This window comes from Ostrea edulis, chromosome 8 (genome assembly GCF_947568905.1).
Source record: "Ostrea edulis chromosome 8, xbOstEdul1.1, whole genome shotgun sequence".
In the NCBI taxonomy this organism is placed as follows: domain Eukaryota; kingdom Metazoa; phylum Mollusca; class Bivalvia; order Ostreida; family Ostreidae; genus Ostrea; species Ostrea edulis.
In genome coordinates this window covers 32,532,302-32,555,475 of record NC_079171.1, presented here as the reverse complement: position 1 = coordinate 32,555,475, position 23,174 = coordinate 32,532,302, and the positions used below count along the sequence as shown (strand labels likewise).

General features: G+C 35.9%; 2 protein-coding genes across 2 annotated transcripts in view; one reads left to right on the top strand and one right to left on the bottom strand.

Moving 5' to 3' along the window:
* Positions 1-1,753: 1,753 nt before the first annotated feature.
* On the bottom strand, positions 1,754-5,198 carry LOC125663106 (uncharacterized). The gene is made up of 2 exons (XM_048895420.2): positions 5,144-5,198; positions 1,754-2,271 (listed from the first exon to the last, which is right to left on the bottom strand). The coding sequence occupies exons 1-2, from the start codon at positions 5,196-5,198 to the stop codon at positions 1,754-1,756; spliced, it is 573 nt and encodes a 190-aa protein (XP_048751377.1).
* An 11,063-nt stretch (positions 5,199-16,261) lies between these two features.
* LOC125663105 (multiple epidermal growth factor-like domains protein 10) overlaps positions 16,262-23,174 on the top strand; it is an 8,846-nt gene continuing 1,933 nt past the window's right edge. The window contains exons 1-4 of the mRNA XM_048895419.2: positions 16,262-16,319; positions 17,848-18,003; positions 19,249-19,389; positions 20,436-20,568. Of these exons, the coding sequence (XP_048751376.2) occupies positions 16,262-16,319; positions 17,848-18,003; positions 19,249-19,389; positions 20,436-20,568 (488 nt within the window). The remainder of the gene's footprint in view (positions 16,320-17,847; positions 18,004-19,248; positions 19,390-20,435; positions 20,569-23,174) is intronic.

Sequence of the window (23,174 nt, the reverse complement as noted above, 5' to 3'; positions counted from 1 at the left end):
GGGGTATTGGGAACTCCTTAGATTATTCATTTTCAATGATGCTCAAGGAAAACCAAAACACTGCAAGTATAATCAAGATTTCTCTGATCTTTAATAAAAGCAATATCAATGCCCTCAGCGAATAGTCGTGGCTAAACAAAGGTATTGTTTTCAGATTTCAATGCACGATATTGAACATTTTTGTGGTTTGTTTGTTTAATTGTTTCCACTTTTATGTAATATTAAATGAAAGTGGATTTCCTGTATTACACGTTCTTTATTTATGAGAAGGACAGCAAATGTATGACGTCAAAGACTCAGACCCAGGATCGACGCAAAGGGGAGGGTGATAGTTCGATTTAAAGGTGGTATAAACTTGATTTCACCCTACGTATATGTAGCAGGTATTGCGTGCTCGGCTGAGGAACAATATTCTCGTAATATTGATTTTCGGCAACATACCGGACAGTTCCGAGCAACATTCCGGACAGTTCCGGTTTGTATAAGATTCAGTCACATGTTTTATCATTAGCAGAAAAATAATACGTCACTTCTGATGTGTTGGAAGTGCGGGTTCCTCCCAAGTCACCTCCACCCCCCACCCCCACCCCCCACCCCCACCCCACTACAAGAAAATTAGCCAACACTGCCCTACTTCTCTAGTAAACATAAGGGAACTGTTTGTTTTATTTACATTTAAAACATTTTAAGCGCATCATCGGTTGTTGTTTTAACCCAGTATATTTAAGAATGATCCTATAAAAGTACATGAATGTCAGTCTATTGATTTTCGTACCATTCCAAATTTTTGTCACATCAGTCCAATATTTTCTTTGTAAGTCCAATATTTAACGAACTATTGGTTTGAAAATATTGCACCAAACAGATTAGAAATTAACAAATTAAATTGAACCTGATTCAGCCATTCTTTCCTCCTACGTTTGCGCATGTCTACAGTAATCTATGAATAAATATCCATGTTGTTAATGAAAATAATGAAAAAGTTTGAGCCCGATCTCAAAGTACAGTACGAAAGATTCCCAGAATTTTAAAAGATTATTCTTATATGAAACTTAGAATTAAAAATGAATTATTTTGATATGAAAATGACATTAAAAAATCTACATTTCATGGAATTTCAAATGGCATTTTTATACGTCCGCCCGTTCATCCACCCGTTCGGGGTTTTTAGTTTCTATTTTTATCTCTCTGTGACATTTCAATCTTAGACTTACTCTGTGCTTTGGATCACTCTAGATCATGTTGCAACTTTGATCCATTTCAACTTCTCTCATAGGAGTTTAGCCCCTTTATATGGAAATTAATGTGATATGGAGGGTACCTAATTTGTTCAGCTAAGTTCTCACGCAGTTTTCAAGTGAGGACCTTCTTATTGTACAGAATGCCTGCATGGGTATTGAAGATGTGCATGAGGTAATGATTTTGATTTTCTTCAATATTTGGGGGGAAAATACGCGTTGTTGAACTTAATCGGCTTTGAGAAACTGTTCGCCTAACAAGTGAAGACCTTATTTTACACAGCGTTTGTATGGGTAAATTGAAGATGTGTTTGTGACAAGGATTGTAATTTTCTTCAATTGTTTGGAAAATTACAATTTGTTGAACTTAGTGACTTTTTAGGAAATATCGTAAAGTGAGTACAAGATTCGTCCTTTTAACTCCTCTCACAGTGTGTATTTGTATTCAATAGGTGTATGAGGGAACAATTTTGATATTCTTCGTTTGTGAGAAAATTACAGGTTGTTAAACTTAATCAGTTTTTAGGAAATGTTAATTTACAAAGTGAATCCATGGTAATTGTTATAACTACATGTGTATTCTCACAGTTTTCGAGCTTGGGTCTTCGTACACATCTTAAAGATCTGCGAGGTATTTGCTTCTGTCTCGTTGAGGGATGCCTGAGGATGTAAGTTGAGGGAGGCTTGAGGATGTATGTTGAGGGAGGCTTGAATATGTATGTTGAGTGATGATTGAGGATGTATGTTGAGGGAGGCTTGAGGATGTAAGTTGAGGGAGGTTTGATGATGTAAGTTGAAGGGGGCTTGAGTATGTATGTTGAGTGATGCTTGAGGATGTAAGTTGAGGGAGGCTTGAAGATGTTAGTTGAGGAAGGCTTGAGGATGTAAGCTGAGGGAGGTTTGAGGATGTATGTTGAAGGAGGATTGGTGATGTAAGCTGAGGGAGGTTTGAGGATGTATGTTGAGGGAGGTTTGAGGATGTATGTTGAGGGAGGATTGAGGATGTATGTTGAGGAAGGATTGGTGATGTAAGCTGAGGGAGGTTTGATGTTGTATGTTCAGGGAGGATTGAGGATGTATGTTGAGGGAGGATTGAGGATGTATATTGAGGGAGGTTTGATGATGTATGTTGAAGGAAGATTGGTGATGTCTGAAAACCCAATAAAATTCATAATAAAGGGATAATATTGAGATGGTGTAATATATTTTGCATAAACTCTTGTAAAAGTGCAATTTATTGTTACATTAAAAAAATAAATTCTGCGAGATTCAAACATATCATACACATAGGTTAACCCATATAACGAATAAACTACCCTGAAAATGGTTATGAAAATTCAAAAGGTCAGGTTATATACTGCTGACCCTCCTTTATTCACATGTAACAAAACAAACTATGTCACAGTTTGATGATGACCGATACTAACTAAAGCAAAGTTCTACAACTCTGACATATTTGCCGTGCTCCTGTTAGTACGTCATCCGACATCGATTTTCATACACTGATTATTTATCATTTTCAGGAGGAAGTTGTTGATGAAAACTATGTGTATTTAGTTTTTACTTGTCAGACACTGAACTGTTGATCTCATCCCTTCGCAATAAACATTATAAATCCGTTTGTCATTTTATTTTTTTTAAAGTTATTTTATTTGGTAGCTAACCTATAAAATCCCATGCAGACAAAAAAAAGAAGGAAATACATATCATGATATAAAAAACTTCATCCGCTGGTTCAACCCCTCCCTCCTTTGAAGATATTCTAGATCCGCGCCTATATTCTCCACCTTTCATCGATTTGTTATCGTTTCACACTGTATGCCTAAACAATTTAGGATTTCTTTTCGAATTTTGTTAGATACGACTGTTCAAACAATTGTGGAACCAACTTCTCCGGCTGCCCTCTCTCCCTTTAAAGTAAATATCCAATGTGCCTGATTATATGCATATAATCTCATGATTTCATCGTGCTTTTGTTTTTAACAGATTACTTCTAAAATTCCTGGAATTCATTGTATTGTACCTTGGATAGAAATAAACATCAAATACGGCTGTAACCCCCCCCCCCTTCCCCCAGCCCTATAATTTGACGAAATGTACATGCACAAAAAGTTATCCACAAAATATTGCTTTTCGGATAGGTATTTTACCACTAGGTAAAACAAACTCAGCATGATAAAGAGTTTGGCACCGTAATCTTTTATATACCCTTCTATCTTTTATGAAGCTTAGGGTCGTGCAGATATGAAGTTCAAGCATATATGTCAAAGAAAAAGAGTTCACTTGATTTCACAACGAATGCGGGGGTGGGGTGGGGTGTTATTTGAAGTACAAGTTTACTTGCCAAGCCCAAATTTCTCAAATCCTGATATCGTTCTACTCAATACTTTACCAATTTTAGTTGTATTCTGTCTACCTAAAAGTCCCAATCAGTAAACGTGGGAGAGAGGCCACTAAGCTGGTATATTTATTTTCCAATAGCCAATAATGTACTTATTCTAGTACACATTCTACTTTGACACAGACTCGCACAATACACTAAACACACTTTTCTGAACTCTTTTTATAAATATCGAAATACATGGTTACCTCTTTTATTTATAAGGTTAGATTTTTGACAAATTTTCAAGATGCATGTACCTAATGGAATAATGCTCCAGTTCGACATGTTACATATATCTGTATATCACGTGGTTCCCATGCTTGCTTGTCAAACAAGAGTATTGCTTTTCTTGTTCACGCTCATAATATATAAATTACATATATTTACATTCACCATAGGTTGTAAATGAACAACACGAGCAATTAAATATTGGAATGTGAAAATGAGAACACATTCAAAATTGTAAAACAAATGAAAACTAAAATACAATACCAGTGGAAAACATACAATACAAATTTTTAAAAAAAATCATACAGCACAGATGCATATAGATCAGGTATGCAGCATGTTACATATCATAGACGCTCCACATTATTCGTCACATAATAACGATGCTAGGGAATTTTCTGGGATCCGCCCAGCGCTTTTCACGTAAATCAGATCCGGATTTACATGCTCTCTAATTACATTTCCATTCTAAGGTATCTTTCACTTGTGCCAATTGCTAGGACTTTAAAATGTATAAATATCGGGTCACGTGATTGATATGATCATGCGACAAAAATAAGGGATCCTCTCTGGAATATTAGATATTCCTTATTTCGTTTATCTGATGACGTGCAGTAGCGGCATGAATTTTGGTGACATACTAGCAGATTTGTAAAATGTCAATTTAGTAAGTTTACATAATTGTGGTAACCTTATTTGGTAAATGACTTCTTGCTCCTTCTCAATATCCACTTAGTTATCATTTAGCGTTCAGTCAATGAGAGGAATAAATACATGTAGAATACACTGTAGCTATATTCAGGATTGAGAACCTTAATATTTTATTCATCATGGGATTTATGAAATTGATCACTGTTCGTTATCATAGCTTTTCATCCATATCATACATGTAAGAGAAGGTTTTAAGTCAATGTTTTACACATAACCAACACATGCCAAGTTTGGCTCCACCCTGAAATCAGAACCTATACTTCAGGGATCATGAACTCTATAATTTCGATAGATGCCTTCCTTCTCTACATGATTATACATTTACTTTTTACATATATGCTGTTATAGAGAAGACCTTATACATTTATAAATTTTTGGCAGTTTTTTTTACCCCGCCCCTAAGGCCTCGGGGATGCAGGAGTCCCAAATTTTACAATTTATGTCCCCCTTTATCCCATATATTTTTCATACCAAATTTGGTGGAAAAAATGGAAGGTTAGCTATCAGGAAGAAGATAAAAAGTCAACGCACACATTTAATCACTATGATCATGTTTGGGTCGCCATGGTACCAAACTCCTTACCTCTGTCATCAGGAAATTTACAATATTGCTCCTCCAAAAATTCATTCAGTTTCATTTTAGCCTCATTAGCATTAAAGAATACGTTATTTCAATGTTCACATATAAACAATGTAGGACAAGTTTCAAGAAGTTAAATATGTTCAATTGTGAACGGACGACGGACGCAGACCAATATCAGTAAGTCACCCGGCTGACACGAGTGATACCGGATGTACGTCCACGCGTATGGGGAACTACAAATATAAATCATGTCCCTTTCCTTGGCACTCTTGTTCTGCAAGTCACCGACTGTGTCAGCCACCTCTATGCTTTCAAAGAAGATGTATTATGTTTTCATTATCAGCTGAACAATTACTCTCCAAACTGTGAAACGTCACATATGTGAAATCATCGGAAGCCAGCAACCAAGATATTTTTAACAAAGATAATAAAATGCGTGCATATTTGTACTTGTAGTATCGGGGACTCATAGTCAGCGTATGCTCATCTGTTTCTTTGATTGATTTGAACGTATTCTATTCATGATATTTAAAGTATCTGATATATCCAGGGGTCCATGTTTGCCCAACTCTCTATTTTGTATTGCTTATAGGAGTTATGAGATTGGTCACTGTTCATTATCGTCACATTTCATGTACAAAGGGATCAGAGGCAACTTCATACAACTTACCGACTTCTTCTCCATATATCCTAATAACACGCAATTGTCATTCAAAATAATACACAGAGAATGCAATCATGGTCATCTATAGATAAACAATGCAATATGATCATCAGTTAAATTAGTTTCATCAATATACCTCTGTCCATAAGGAAAACACAGTTACCTAATTCGGTAGATAAGACATTATCACCCCAAAGTAGAAGATGTGTATCAATAATAACCCATTCATTTAACCTTAGCAATAATTTGGATCTAGCAATTGAATATTTCTTATAAATAAAGAAAAAAAGTGATAAGCGTCTCCATGCATACCACAGTAAGAAAATGGAGAATCAAAATATTGCGTCTATGAAGATCATGAATCAATTTTTGTTTCTCTAATGCGCAATACACAGTACTTATTCACGTATCAACACTTCGCGCAAGTTATGTCCCTTGTTCGCAATCTCCCGGATAAAAATCATATTTCCCCACGATGGCCTTTGTGTTTTTCTGATCGGTAGCTTTTCCCCATCAGTTGTAATCAACTATAATAAGCCCTTGGGTGGGGCAATCAATACAAATGTACGAAAGCTTGATAATTAGCTAAAATGCAGAGTAATCACGTTTTACATTTGGTTAAGAAGGAAAACTTGGTTTTTCACCGATTGACCTTTGGCTGATCCCGCAAAGGGACGTAATTCACGGAGAAGTGTTGATACTTGTATTGAATTATTGCTTTTATAAAAGTTCATTATCAAAATATGCAGGATCAAAACGTACAAAAGCTGTTTACCTGTCGCGAATCACTGATTTACTTTGAACTACCGGCACGTAAATGATAGCAGGTGCTAGATCAACCAAAATATAGGGCTCACGGCCGGTGTGACCAGTCGACAGGAGATGCTTACTCCCTCCAGGCACCTAATCCCACCTCTGGTATATCCAAGGATCCGTGTTTGCCCAACTCTCTATTTTGTGTTGCTTGTAAGCGTTACGAGATTGATAACCTTTTATTGATATATTTTACAAAGAGAAGGGTTATTAAAGCGTATTTCAATTAAATAACAATCGTTAATTTATGTGAATATCATCACCACTTTACAATGATATAGATATATAAATTGAAAAAAAGCCCACCCCAGATGATTCATACATTGTATAAAATAGTAAGTATGACATGCATGCATGTGAACAAATATATATCAAGGCGCATAGTGTCACCACACGTGTGAAGTATGGGAACGCATGGACGGGGGATTGGCGGTAAAAGATAAATGTGAAAGCATTGGTATTTTGTTGGTTATTGAAGTAAAATTGAAATACATTATTTAGCTAAAAGACACTAGTAGCTTCATTCCTCACCAGAAGTTTAATTGTTTGGCGACACATCTGCATACTGGTTCTGTTGTGATGATGTATTTCTTAGGCTTAGTAAAATTCATTATGACGTCTTGATATAAAGGAAGTCAAATAATGGGGGGGGGGGGGGGGGGGGGGGGGGCTGTAATAGTAAACTAATGAAGGGAGAAGTATTTATATTTTGTCAGGATATGCGAACAATATGAAACATGAAATTTTCCGAATTCATATTTTAAGTGCTGTCGGGTACAAGTTTGGTGCCCGAACAGGCATGTAAAATGTTCACCGGGACTAAATTTATACACATACACTTTAGAACATTTAATATAGTGCTATAGCTTATAATTAATAATGAATGTTAGTATTGTATGCAGTGATGTATGCTTTATTGTCAGAAGTTTAAAATTTGTAATAGAAATGCTTTGTCTTGATCTGTAATTCAGGTAAGATATCTGTGGAAACGTAATATCAATTTCCGGAGACGTGGTGCGCCGTTGTTATAGAGCCAGACCCCCCCCCCCCCCCCCCTCCCCCCGTTAGTGATACTTCCACCCGGAAGTCTGGCTCTAGAGTGAACCTTCTCCCCAGTAGTATCGCTTTAGAGTGAGCCCCCCCCCCTCCCCCAGCAGACTTGCTCTAGAATAAACCTTACCCCCAGGGGGAAGACTCACTCTAGAGCCATAACACCCTCTTGAAGTCTTGCTCTAGAGGTAAACCCCCGGTTTCATCCCCTCCTGTGCAAACTATAAAATAAATTTTAGTTTATCGAGCAGGGAATTACCTACCTACTTACCTACCTGCCTACCTCTAAAATGACTTATTAAATCCAATGTGTTTTATTCACCGTATTCTTCTCTTGAGTTTAATGAACGACTTAAGCAAAATCATTTAATGCCCTGCTGAAAAAGGTCTTGGTATCTAAACAATCTCCATAAAGTGGTAGTAGTTTACCAGGATAAATGAAGTGGGAAGTCCTGCTGGGGAGAAGTCTGACTCTACAACTAGTGATAGAGTAGGTCTTCACACGGGAAGTCTGACACTGAGGTGATACTTCCCCGGGGTTCTCCTGCTCTAGAGTGAGCCTTTCCCCGGGAGTCTGGCTCTAGAGTGAGTCTCCCCCCCCCCCCCCCCAGCAGACTTGCTCTAGCCTTCCGGGGAAAGGCTCACTCTAGAGCAAGGCTTCCGAGGGAAAGTCCCATTATAGGGGAAGGTTCACTCTACAACACCGGCAACACATGCATGCTATCGACGCTTTACTTGCGAACTACCCGATACACCCGTATTTGAAGAATATTTGGGACCCGTCTGTCATGGCTGTGTACAGAGCGCACCTCAATGTGTTGACGTTGGGGTGTTCCGGGATGTCACTGGTAAATCAGGCTCTGGTAAGAATAGATTTAAGTGAAGGGGGTTGTTATTTATTTCTGGTGATACGGAATGTTTCCTAAACTTGTTTCATGTCTCAGTCGTTCTGTGACATAGGAAGGCTATTACAAACGGAACGGAAATTTGGGGGGGGGGGGGGGAGATCAGCATTTTGTAAAATCAAAAGGTTTATTACATATATAACAAAGTAAGCAGAAATCATTAAGAGAACGGGAAGACATGCCAACGATATCTTAGTATTTTATTTTACTTTTACTCCCTGCATTTATTTTATTTTCATTCATACAAATACAGTGAAACTTCTCCAAACCGGCCCCTCAGAAAACCGGTTCTCTTTGAATACCGGCCGATTTCCAAAGTCCTGGCAGAAATCTTAACATTTCCTTATCTACCGGAGTTGTGAAAAACAAAAGTGGCCTCCTTAATTTCTATTGATTATCTGTGCTATCAAGGGTATTAAGTGACACTTGGCTAATGGAAGCGACCCTTCCAAATTCTGTACAAAGTGTAAAAAACATTTAGGAAGATATTGAATGAATAAGTATCAAACGCCATATTGTTGCACCATACTATCGCATGGCTATAAGCGGTAGTTGATAAAGAACAAACCCATGACTGCTAATGATAATTATTGAATAATAAATTAATTTTCTTGGTTTCCATAGACTTAAAATTCCTAAGAAATATTCAAATTACAATTTCAAATTTACTACTGTACTTTTTAAAAACAAAGAGCTAGAGCCACGAACGGTCAAAATCGGCCTGTATTTTTATGAAAAATTATCTGAAACTTAACAAACAAATATTGCACTAAATATTGTCAATATACATCGTAGTAAATATATTCATATCAAAATGTTAATTCTGTGACGTCATAACTGTGCCGTAGATGTCATAACACGTGACTTTGCACATTTTTCTCTAAAAATGACAAATTTTGGAACTTTGATTCAAAATTTCAGTTTGGCCACATTCAACGAACAAATTAAAAATTCTGACATGGGTAAAGAAATGAAAACTGCAGAATTAAATGTTGGATTTAATTTGTTCGATGAAAGCGGCCATACATAAATTTCTTGTTTTAGGTCTTTCACAAACATAATTTATGCATCGAATGATGATAGTTTCTCATTTCAAAAATAGACGTGTCCTTATAAAACATTATGAAATGATAAATTTTCACATAGGATCTCAAAGCATATATCCCAATTATTTTGAAAAGTTTTATGTACATGTATGATCGAGGAATGAAATATAGATTTCGGATGATCATCGTCGAATTATCTGATGACAATAATCAGTTCAACATTGATATTTGGACAGTGTATGCCTTTGCTTTTAGGTCCAATTTATCTCAAATGTTGAATATGCTAATAAAATAATCAATAGACACCAATTATCTTCTTGTGTTCTTTTTATTTCGCCGATACATTGATGTTTAACTGTCACATAAATGTAAACATGAAAGCGCAATACAATCATAGGGAGATAATTCGATTAACATAGCATTTGTATTGAGCTTATTTTACTACGAGCTATAACGTAAACTATGACGATATTTGGACAATGAGTTGTCTGAATACACAATATTTTTCTGTATAAAACTTTTCGTGGTTGTAATCTTGCTCATATCGAAATAAATTAAATAGTTGTTGTTATAATTTATAAAATCAAAGCCGTAAACGGACCGGATTCAGCGGCACGAATATTTTAAAACAACAATTCCTCCAGAATTCCAGAGTTAATAGGTAAGTGATTACAGTTTGTTTCCTAGAATTATTATTTAACGACTTGGCTTTATATAAACATATGATCAACATTTCAGTCCCTTTTTGCTCTAGATAGGCATACACGGTATACTGCGGTACCTATAAATTTCGTCTCAGGTTAGGGAATAGCAATTTGGAGTGTTGGTCAATAATCACTAGCCCCCATTTTTTTATTTTACCACACTTTAGAAGAAATGCTGCGGAAAGGGTGTGAAATAAAATTCTAAAGCCTTTAAACATTCACTGTCTTTAAAAAAAATACCAGATCCGCCGATCGCCGATGCATACATCATGTAAACAAATGGCCGGGACTGGGCGTCAACATGACGTGCTCAGTACATGGGCTAGTTTTATGATAATCGAATTATACTTTGATATCTTGAGTAAAGTACAGTATCGTATTTTTTCCATGTTTAATAACCATCCCCCAAATATAACATTTAAAACGAGTTAGTGTACCTAAAGATAGGCTGCATAGGCCTATAGGATTTCGCGGACAAGACGAGCCTATTTATAACTAGTATGCCGTGCAGATAAATATGAAATTAATGTTGCATGTTCGTAGATAATGTCAAAAGACTTACCTACAATCTAATGTTTATGATACAAAAATATCTTGTTGAATATTACAGACATTTTATATATAAATTGTAGCTTTTAACAAAGAATTATATATAACTTATAATTGTCAAGTAGTAAGTCACAGTGGCGCAGTGGTTAACGCACTTGCTCTGCAAGCGAAAGGTCCCGTGTCCAAATCCCCTGTTATCTGTATCCCCCCCCCAACATATACGAGTAACCAGAAATGTATTTCACATGAATATTGAAGTTATTTAAGAAATAAGATATCATTTTTGATTACCATGCAAAATAAATCTGTATACATATTACAAAAAATATTTTTTTTTCTGTGTATGAAATTGGTTAATTAGTTTTGATTTATGAATTCAAAAGCAGTGGTAGATTTGTTTGGGGATTCCCACCCCATCGGTAAAAAATCTTCACCCCCCCCCCCTTTACGCGTGACAACACCTTTGTACCCGCCCCTAATTAGTACACAGTATAGTAAATTAAGCTGTACATTTCAGTATGTATATCTGATATAATGTTAAACGCTGAGCTTAATTATAATTAATCATTAAAACATTTTAACATTTTATTATGAAGATGTGTAGAAATGCGTGCAATGTAAAGACAGCTGCTGAACGATATTATAAACCGCGTAAACCATAAAATATTGATAAAGTTGAATATTCGTTTATTTTAGAATGCCTGGAACAGGACCTAAGTATTTTCCATGTGTTTTATGCAACAAAAGAACAAAGCCACGAGAAAGAAGGAAAATAACTTAACCTGAAATTCGCTTTCTACAAAAACACTTTTTTGTCTCTGTCAAACATGAACATGACACATTGTGTAATGCATGTAGACACAAATACTACGCTTCAGACAGAAAATCTACAAATTCTAAATCGGAAGAAGGAGCTGACGACAACTACTGCCCAACACCGAAACGTCCTAGATCTAGAAGTGTACTCTCAAGTCCCCCATCTGTCTCGTTGTGTATTCCATCCCCATCAAAGAGCCATTCGCATTGCTTTTTGGGAGTTGAACTATGTTCAATCTCCCTGGGTCATCACGCACTTTTCTGCGCAGTAATTTGTATTGATTTGTATAGTGGTCGTCAGCAGGGGTTCTGTGTCAGCTGATTTACTCCTAGGTAAATCAACATAAACTTTTATAAACATCCGCCATTAAATAATCCATGTAACTTTTCTGAATTAATCTAATTTTGATAATTGACATGTAAGTAAATGCAATGATATTGTATTCAAATCAATTTGAATACAAGATTTCGATCACATTGATACTGATATACATAGAAAAATAAAAGATAAGGTTGAAAATTGTCGTTTGTAGCGCAGCGTCACCTATAAACATTGATAGGGAAACGAACGACAACTGCACACAAGACCTATTGACACCGTGGCGCGAAATATCGAATATGGTGCGAAACCTCAGAAAATTTACAAGAAATAACTCTACAACATTGTGTATGTGTATATATTTGGTTTTTTTTTAATGTGATATAAAAAATGCTTGATGTTACATGTATATTGAATTAAAACACGTCATTCCCAGTCAACAACTTTCGATCGGGATCGGAATACGAAATAAAATTTCTTATATCCGGTTGCAAAGTGAAACTGCTTCATGCTTCAAGTTATTGAATTACGTAGTAATTGCACGTTACACATTAGAGAACTGTTCCTTTTAATAAAGAAAGTCACAAAATAGATACAAAATGAGTGTACCTTATTCATTACTGTTACCGAGCTTTCGTCGGCGAAAATCTCGAAATGGAGTGTTTCGCTGCGCTTGATGACGGTAAGGTCCACATTTTCTACGTGAGTATTTTGATATTTGTTTATGAATTTTTTGCGCATACATGGTATGTCTCGGCTAGGAATAATGGAAACTTCCTCACCTATGTATGTAAAGACATATTAATCTCTATTTTTAAAAATGTAGAACACTTTTATCAAATGACAACGTTTGAAAACGCTTAGAGCCCCGATGTCAGAATTTCCTTTTTCAAAACATCAATATGTCAAATTCATTATCCTTTTCGAATAATATGTACCATATTTTGTACCAGTTATCCATTTTGAATCTCCTATTACAATGGGATTTTGCTGCACTCTGTAATGTTTGAGTGGATGTCATGAGTGTGTGTCAAACAGAAATTTTAAGAGCATGGGATAAGGTGCTGCCATGTATTACTTCACTATCAAAGTTTAACCCAGTTGCCACAATGTTGAATTTATGCTGCAAAAAGGATTGGAAATTGCTCTGGTCAAAACACATTGTTTATTTGTCTACAGTTTATTTGTCTACAGATGAAAGAGACATGAGGATTCTCCCTCACAAACTGAAAAAAAATAGTTATGGATCTTGTACATGTATAGTTTATTAATCACTATAGATTTCCAGCATCACAAGTCTGATTCCACTATATGCTTCCCATACTGTCAGGTTCATTCACCCCCTGTTTGAGCCACAGTATAATATCCCAAATACCTTGGCAATAAATAACATTATTTGACTAGTGTTTCATTTTTAGCGGAGTTGCGATGAAGTCGAACTCGGCTTTATAGGATCTCATTCAAACTTAGATGGATTGTCACCCTCAGTAAGATGAGGAAGCCTATCGATTCTGAGGTCACTAGGTCAAAGGTCAAGGTCACAGTGGCTATAAATAGACTGAAATTTGGAGAAAATTTTGTTTTCCGCACCATAGCTCTTGAACGAATCATACGATCTCAATCAAACTTAGATGGATTGTCACCCTCAGTAAGACCAGAAAGCCTATCGATTCTGGGGTCACTAGGTCAAAGGTCAAGGGCTATAAATAGACTGAAATTTGGAGAAAATTTTGTTTTCTGCACTATAATTTTTTAACAAATTATAGGATCTCAATTAAACTTAGATGGATTATCGCCCTTGATGAGACAAAGAAGCCTATTGATTTTGGTCAAGGGTTAAAGGTCAAGGTCACAAAGGATTTAAGTTGGCTGAAATTTATGTACGCAAAATTTTGCTCCCTGCTTGATAATTCTTGCAAACTTTTCTGCCGGTTCCCTCTATGTCCATTCCTTGCGTAACTCGGCTTGTGCATCTCCGATGCCGGACGATTTTTAATTTTGTTGCATTTCATTTATTTTGAGTTATTATACAATTATTTACCATTCCATTGATCCTCTACAGGACTGTAGTATACTCAGGTGACAGTTTAGCATATTGGACTACCTTTTCAAGTAATGAATCCTTAGAATTAGCTACAACTAGGATTAAACTTGAATGTATATATACAGGGGGAAAAAAACTTCTTCATAACTGCAAGCCAGTGCTAACAATATTGATTTGAATGTTTGGGCCATAATATGTGGTCACATTTTTCATGAGAATATAAAGGGGTGAAATTCTAGAAAACAACAACACGACTTCAGTTACTCGAGGAGCGTTGTGGCCTATGGGCCTTCCATTATCCATGTTTGCTGTTGTAACGCTTTGAAAAACAACAACAGTTGATTTGTATCTAAAATCATGATAATATTCAGTCATTTATCCCCCTACCCTTCCAGTGCTATCTGTTCTAACTGAATTTCCACAATGTTCAACTCCCATGAGTACTTTCAGTACTTTGATTGTGTAAGCGACCGAGACCAAAATTATCCGATAGAATGCGGTGAACAGACTGTTTGCTGATTCCCAAAATTTCTTCGATCTCTCGTGCGGTCCGACGTCTTTTTCCCCCGAATAGCGTCATCATTTCGCTGGATATATTTGCATCTAACTGTCGCACGATATATCATAATTCATTTAAATATTCCGTCATACTGATAAACATTTTCCAGATATATAAATGAATATCTAAACAAAATTCCTCTATAAAAATATACTGTCAGAAATAAAATGAACAAAGTGTGGGTTTTTTTTTCCAGCGATTGTAATTTCTTTTTGATTATATTAAATCCCCTTTTTTTAAATTTTTTTTTTTACCCTGCGCCGCTTTATGGTTCCCTATAATGAAAAACCTGAATTTTTCCTATTCAATGTCAATTAATATTAATTTTTTTTTTACATTTTTTTTTATTGAAAACTGTTCGCTATTCATGTTGTGAAAGTTTAATTTCTCAGTGACGTTAGATTATTGAAAAACGCCGCTTGTCCACGGAATTTTGAGACAACCCTCGTACATGTTTTAATCACGTTAACATCTGCCGACGTAACGTTATACAAAAGCAACTTTCCAAGTAACCCTTTCCATCAAAGGAAGCAATATCATGCTATATTTTATTTTTTCATGAAGTACATTGTCAGAAGATTCAATTTGGACAATTTCATTAAATTCAAAGAATGGGCCGATTTTGACCTTTCGTGGCTCTAGCTCTTTGTGAGTGATATAAATCTCATGCGCTTGTGAAAATTACCACATATAAATGAAATTCGCGTCTCCCTTGATGTAGTCTTCGGGTTGACTGGTATAAATTCAATATGAATTTGAATTCAAATTCCTTATTGGCGCAAAACATCAACAAGTAATGGTTATTGGCCATGTGTAAAACAAATAACATTAATGATAGTAATGACATGACTTAACAACAGTGTTACATACTTATGACAACAGGGAACCCATACTGCTATGTACATGTAGTAGGGTTGCCGGAAGAAACTAAATTCAACTGGATATCAGAAATACCGTGTAGCTCGAATTCGAACATCTGCAAGTGGACTTTGATGCCATTTTAAAACTCTGATTATGGTTTCTCGTTGTCCCAATTATTTGCAAATGAGAGAAAAGTACAATTCACGGTGAATTCGCTATTCGATACATTGCAATTAGTAAAGTAAATGCGAAACATTTAACAGAAAGTTATCAAATTCAAAAGAAATAAGTTTTAAAGTCGATAATGTCTTTTTATACTGATACGGAGATTTTTTTTAAAAAACCTCAAGCCTGTTTAATCATAGAAGCAAGTGGGGTATATCCATAATTTATGATGAAATATGTGTTCTGGATCAATGCATTTACGTCTGAAATTGTTTTCTAACATGATTTCTCAAGTCAGTCATGCATTTCTTTCCGTTTCAAATCCATTTTTATCAAAAGTAGATCAGAGAAGTGCAATTAAATATAGAAAGAAATGTCAATTTACCGAATTTTTTAACAATGTCATTTACCCACACAAAAATCACACAACTTTTAAATTAAATAAAATACCTAAATCAATTCCCATGAAATTGACGATTTTCAAATGCGGTTATAAATGCTATTTATTTATTTTTATTATCACTTCAATGACGAAAATTGATATTCTACGCATAAATTCCCGTAACAGCTTAACAGATCAAATTATATAACTTCCACTTGCAACATTTTTTTTCACTTTCAATATGCTTCGACATCTTGCCTGTCTCCTTGTTCTAAACATAGCGGCGTCGCACGTTAAGGGTAAGTTCAGGTTTGCCTTTATTTATTCATCAATTGATGTCTCGTCATTGATAAGTATATGATTTCCTCGATTCTCGATAAAAGCTGAATGACCTCTGAATTCATTGGAAAACATCTATATAAAAAGGAACAAGCTGAATTACGACAACCAAATATAGACAACAGATGGCTTATTATAATAAAATCAATGTATTGTCACCCAAATTGATGTTGTATTTTATAGATGAGTGTTTTATTGTTATCCATCCAGCTGTTTCATTGATAAGATGTTTATTATACTATATTTAAATTATTATTATATTGTATTTAGGTGGCTGTTATACTTTTATTGACAATGTTAGATGAAGTACAATATTCACCCGGCCTATCGGTCAATATTGTACTTTGTAGGTGATATACAGTTATTGACTGGGTTCGAGGACTATAGCTGTTTTGTTTGACCCGTGAACGGATATGTTGCCCGGGTTGCTCGGGTCAAACAAAACAGTTGTTGTCCGAGGACACAGTCAATAACCTGTTTTGTTATACACCTTCATTCGAGATGCACATGGTTTGTTGACTTTGAACTTTTAACAAGCCAGACTGGTGTAATTGTGTACGTTTAAAAGAAAACCTACAGAATATCCGATTAATAATCAATCATTACAATTTTCGTATTCCTGCTCAGCGTTTCATTTAATAAATTCTGTATTTCATCATCAGTTAAATCACCGAACCTCGCCATTGCGTAAACAAAGCAACAGACCGAGAATCTCGTGATTTGCGACGTCAATGGAAAGAAGGCAGGCTAGTGCCCGGTCACAAACTGTTGACCGGTCAATAGACTACGAGTGTGAGAGTTGTTTTAACAGTTAAAATGTTGGTTCAAAATCGTTTTAGTTTTATATAGGAAATGAAGGTGAATAACAACGCATCGTATTGACCGCGAAAAATTGTTCTGTTTATGATTAAGTATTTAGAAACATCGAAACAGGCGTTCCGTGGGAATCCGTGTTAAAATAGGTCCTAAGTACCCCTTACTTGTCGTAGAAGGCCACTAAATGGGGCGGTCCTTCGGATTAGACCGCAAAAACCGAGGTCCCGTGTCACAGTAGGTGTGGCACGATAAAGATCCATCCCTTCGCAAAGGCCATAAGCGCCGAGCATAGGCCTAAATTTTGCAGCCCTTCACCGGCAGTGGTGATGTCTCCATATGAGTGAAATACTCTCGAGGGGGACATTAAACAATATTTGATCAATCAATCAATCGAAACAGGCCAATGGAGACTTGATCTACAGGAAATAATTGTTGGCTATATTTTGAGGTTGTTAGATCTAGGTCAATGAAAAAAAGAACAACAAAAAACATGGAATTATTCGATCACGTAATATATTTTCCCATATGACAATTATACATGTATTTTATCCTGGCGTGTATTCTATTTTATCCACGTGATTTATATTTTATCCAGATGACTTATATACTATCCACGTGACTTATATTTTATCCAGATGACTTATATTTTATCCAGATGACTTATATTTGCAGCAACCGGCCAGTCATCCTGTGACGCAGGTTTTTACGGTGACGCATGCCAATACAGATGTTCCGGAAACTGCGCAAATAACGTGTCCTGTGATGCTGTAACCGGAAACTGTCCCGAAGACTGTGTAGCGGGCTGGGAAGGAAAACTATGCGACAAGGGTATGTCAAAGATGACTCAAATGTAGCACATAAATACCCACGATTAAAAAAACGATCATAGGGATTATGATCTTCCTGGACAAAATACAAAACAGCGTTACATGTAGGCAGGTGGCAGGAAAGACATACCACTACTACGTTAGCACAAATTCCTTAATTAAAATGGTATAGGGATCTGTTAGTTCTACTTTTGATCAATATCGATATATGTATGTATATCCGTACTATAGGTTTCGATTGTTGGTATTTAAATGTATCCATTTCGTTTCTGTTGGATTCTATTAGCAAGGTGACTTGGTTTGATTTAAAATGACTTTTTTTTTTAGCCATGTGTGGTATTGTAATTCACTAAAGGTTTAAAGACATCATAGAAACTGTTTAAAGACGAGTATTGATTGCTGAACAAAAGACAAAATTATTTTCAATAGTAAAAATGTACTTTACTTGTAGAATGTACACATGCAATAGTTTGGGTGTTAAGTCTATATTTAGGGATAACTTGAGAGGCATGTAGTGTTTTTGTTCTCTGCTACAAAGTTGCATTACACTGATATTCATAATAGCCATGATGTCCTACTCGATATTGTTTAACAGCGCATGAATGTATGGATAAATGACAACGTTAGTTTATAATATGAAGTCCCCGAGGGTCTCTACAGCTCAGTCGCTAAGTACTTCGTTACTAGCTTAAAAATACGGGTGTATATTTAATTGCTGTTATAGAATTTAGAAATTCATTTCAAAATTCAGAATTATCTCCCCCACGCATAGCTCTTATCCTTAGACGAATTTGACAGTTTTGACTCAATTTTTTTACGCAAATAAAAATAAAATTTCGAAACGTGGTCCATCCGTCCTACCCCTTAGTCCTAATACCTTCGAAATTAGAAATTTGTTGTAAAAATCAAAATCAAAACGGCTTTAATTAAGGCTGTAGTCTAGCTGTGAACAAAGCTTAGTATAGCGTCGTTTTAATGTTACGTTGACTGGGACAGAAGTTAATGACAGACCAACATATATTCATTACTTTCCCGTGTTTTTATTTCCACATGCAGGTATTACCCGACATTTATTCATCAGTTTCTTGTGTTTCTTTTCCTGTTATGTTTACGATTTTCACGTATCTCGAGACATTTATTCATCAGTTTCTCGTGTTTGTTTTCTCGTTATCTTCACGTTTTTCAGGTATCTTCGAGATTTGACTTTTCCTATCACATGTATACATTCCTTTTTAATTTCCTGCAGAATGTGTTGATGGGAATTACGGTGTTAACTGTCGGAAAGACTGCAGCGGGAACTGTGCTAATGGGGAACCTTGTGGCCGTGTCCAAGGTCATTGTCGCAGCGGTTGTCTTGCGGGATGGACGGGGGTTCGATGCGACATTGGTAAGGCTAAATGTCAAACTTTCACATAACCGTTCCTCTTTAGTCACTCATAAAATAATATATCATATTCTAAAAGAAGAATGTCTGGGATGTAATTTTGGGTTATTAGTTTCATGTGTAAAACTTATACGGTACCAATTTTGATGCACCAGATGTGCATTTCGACAAATAATGTCTCTTCAGTGATGCTCAACCGAAATGTTTGAAATCCGAGATAACATAGAGTTTTAGAGCTATTTTAGGGAAAAACAGAGTTCCAAAAAAGTGGAGTCAAAACTGTCAAATTCGTCTAAGGATACGAGCTATGCGTGGGGGAGATAATCCTTAATTTTGAAATGAATTTCTAAATTCTATAACAGCAATTAAATATACACCCGTACTTTTAAGCTAGTAACGAAGTACTTAGCGACTGGGCTGTAGAGACCCTCGGGGACTTCATATTATAAATCCGGAGATTTAATAAATATTTAGAAATTCTGCGCATCTAATAAACATTAATCTATATAAATAGTAAAGTGTCGTTTTTATGAAAATAAAACCAGTGTAGGGACGTTTTACCGTAAACTGGCGGGCAACATAAACACAGGTGCCCTTATACCAGGTTATAGAAACATACCAATCCATTTTAAGGCTTGCATAGCTATAGATGAATGATGATTCGTCCATGAACTGTAAATTATCTTTTAGAAGAAAAATGCCATGGTGCGATTTTTAACTAAGTTTTTAATCTAGAAACTTTTTTGTATATGCACATATATCATTCTTATTCATTATCTTACATTGTAATGCATACATGTATGACTGTTCCTACCTATTAACAGGGAAAAAGTGCGTCTTTAATGTTAGCATTGGTACTGATTGGAAGAAATAACCCCAACCCCCCTTCCCGATAAACCTTTTACATTTTCTTTTAAATTTTCAAAAATAAGCTGAACCAAACTTTCCCGGTTTACGGTATAAATACTTCGATTGATGAAAGATCTATAAATGATACAAGATTATCATAGGGAGATTTGCCTAAATAATGACAAATATTATTACTTTAGAGGTTATATTAACAACAGTACAGACCACCACAGAGTCCGCTGACGTCACACAGTATACCTACATCCTGTACGGCGTAATAGTAGTGTCGTCAGCCGTAGTCATCAGTGTCTGTATAGCAGCTGTATGTTGTCTGTAAGTATCTGTATAACAGCTGTATGTTGTCTGTAAGTATCTGTATAACAGCTGTATGTTGTCTGTAAGTATCTGTATAACAGCTGTATGTTGTCTGTAAGTATCTGTATATTAACAGCTGTATGTTGTCTGTAAGTATCTGTATAACAGCTGTATGTTGTCTGTAAGTATCTGTATAACAGCTGTATGCTGTCTGTAAGTATCTGTATAACAGCTGTATGTTGTCTGTAAGTATCTGTATAACAGCTGTATGTTGTCTGTAAGTATCTGTATAGCAGCTGTATGTTGTCTGTAAGTATCTGTATAACAGCTGTATGTTGTCTATAAGTATCTGTATAGCAGCTGTATGTTGTCTGTAAGTATCTGTATAACAGCTGTATGTTGTCTGTAAGTATCTATATAACAGCTGTATGTTGTCTGTAAGTATCTGTATAACAGCTGTATGTTGTCTGTAAGTATCTGTATAGCAGCTGTATGTTGTCTGTAAGTATCTGTATAACAGCTGTATGTTGTCTGTAAGTATCTGTATAACAGCTGTATGCTGTATGTAAGTATCTGTATAACAGCTGTATGTTGTCTGTAAGTATCTGTATAACAGCTGTATGTTGTCTGTAAGTATCTGTATAGCAGCTGTATGTTGTCTGTAAGTATCTGTATAACAGTTGTGTGTTGTCAGTGACTGTATAGCAGTTGTGTGTTGTCTGTGAGTGACTGTATAACAGTTGTGTGTTGTCTGTGAGTGACTGTATAACAGTTGTGTGTTGTCTGTGTCCGTTTAACAGTTGAGTGTTGTCTGTGAGTGTATAACAGTTGAGTGTTGTCTGTGAGTGTATAACAGTTGTGTGTTGTCTGTGAGTGACTGTATAACAGTTGTGTGTTGTCTGTAACTGTATAACAGTTGTGTGTTGTCAGTGACTGTATAACAGTTGTGTGTTGTCTGTGAGTGTATAACAGTTGTGCGTTGTCTGTGAGTGTATAACAGTTGAGTGTTGTCTGTGAGTGTATAACAGTTGAGTGTTGTCTGTGAGTGACTGTATAACAGTTGTGTGTTGTCTGTGAGTGTATAACAGTTGTGTGTTGTCTGTGAGTGACTGTATAACAGTTGTGTGTTGTCTGTGTCTTTATAACAGTTGTGTGTTGTCAGTGACTGTATAACAGTTGTGTTGTGAGTGTATAACAGTTGAGTGTTGTCTGTGACTGTATAACAGTTGTGTGTTGTCTATAAGTGACTGTATAACAGTTGTGTGTTGTCAGTGACTGTATAACAGTTGTGTGTTGTCAGTGACTGTATAACAGTTGTGTGTTGTTTGTGTCTGTATAACAGTTGTGTGTTGTCTATAAGTGACTATATAACAGTTGTGTGTTGTCTGTGTCTGTATAACAGTTGTGTGTTGTCTATAAGTGACTGTATAACAGTTGTGTGTTGTCTATAAGTGACTGTATAACAGTTGTGTGTTGTCTATAAGTGACTGTATAACAGTTGTGTGTTGTCTGTGAGTGTATAACAGTTGTGTGTTGTCTGTGAGTGACTGTATAACAGTTGTGTGTTGTCTGTGTCTTTATAACAGTTGTGTGTTGTCAGTGACTGTATAACAGTTGTGTTGTGAGTGTATAACAGTTGAGTGTTGTCTGTGACTGTATAACAGTTGTGTGTTGTCTATAAGTGACTGTATAACAGTTGTGTGTTGTCAGTGACTGTATAACAGTTGTGTGTTGTCAGTGACTGTATAACAGTTGTGTGTTGTCTGTGTCTGTATAACAGTTGTGTGTTGTCTATAAGTGACTGTATAACAGTTGTGTGTTGTCTATAAGTGACTATATAACAGTTGTGTGTTGTCTGTGACTGTATAACAGTTGTGTGTTGTTTATAAGTGACTGTATAACAGTTGAGTGTTGTCTGTGACTGTATAACAGTTGTGTTTGTCAGTGACTGTATAACAGTTGTGTGTTGTCTGTGTCTGTATAACAGTTGTATGTTGTCTGTGACTGTATAACAGTTGTATGTTGTCTGTGACTGTATAACAGTTGTGTTTGTCAGTGACTGTATAACAGTTGTGTGTTGTCTGTGTCTGTATAACAGTTGTGTGTTGTCTATAAGTGACTGTATAACAGTTGTGTGTTGTCTATAAGTGACTATATAACAGTTGTGTGTTGTCTGTGACTGTATAACAGTTGTGTGTTGTCTGTAAGTGACTGTATAACAGTTGTGTGTTGTAAGTGACTGTATAACAGTTGTGTGTTGTCTGTGAGTGTATAATAGTTGTGTGTTGTAAGTGACTGTATAACAGTTGAGTGTTGTAAGTGACTGTATAACAGTTGTGTGTTGTCAGTGACTGTATAACAGTTGTGTGTTGTCTGTGAGTGTATAACAGTTGTGTGTTGTCTGTGTCTGTATAACAGTTGTGTGTTGTCTGTAAGTGACTGTATAACAGTTGTGTGTTGTCTGTGTCTGTATAACAGTTGTGTGTTGTCTGTAAGTGACTGTATAACAGTTGTGTGTTGTCTGTGAGTGACTGTATAACAGTTGAGTGTTGTCTGTGAGTGACTGTATAACAGTTATGTGTTGTCTATGAGTGTATAACAGTTGTGTGTTGTCTGTGTCTGTA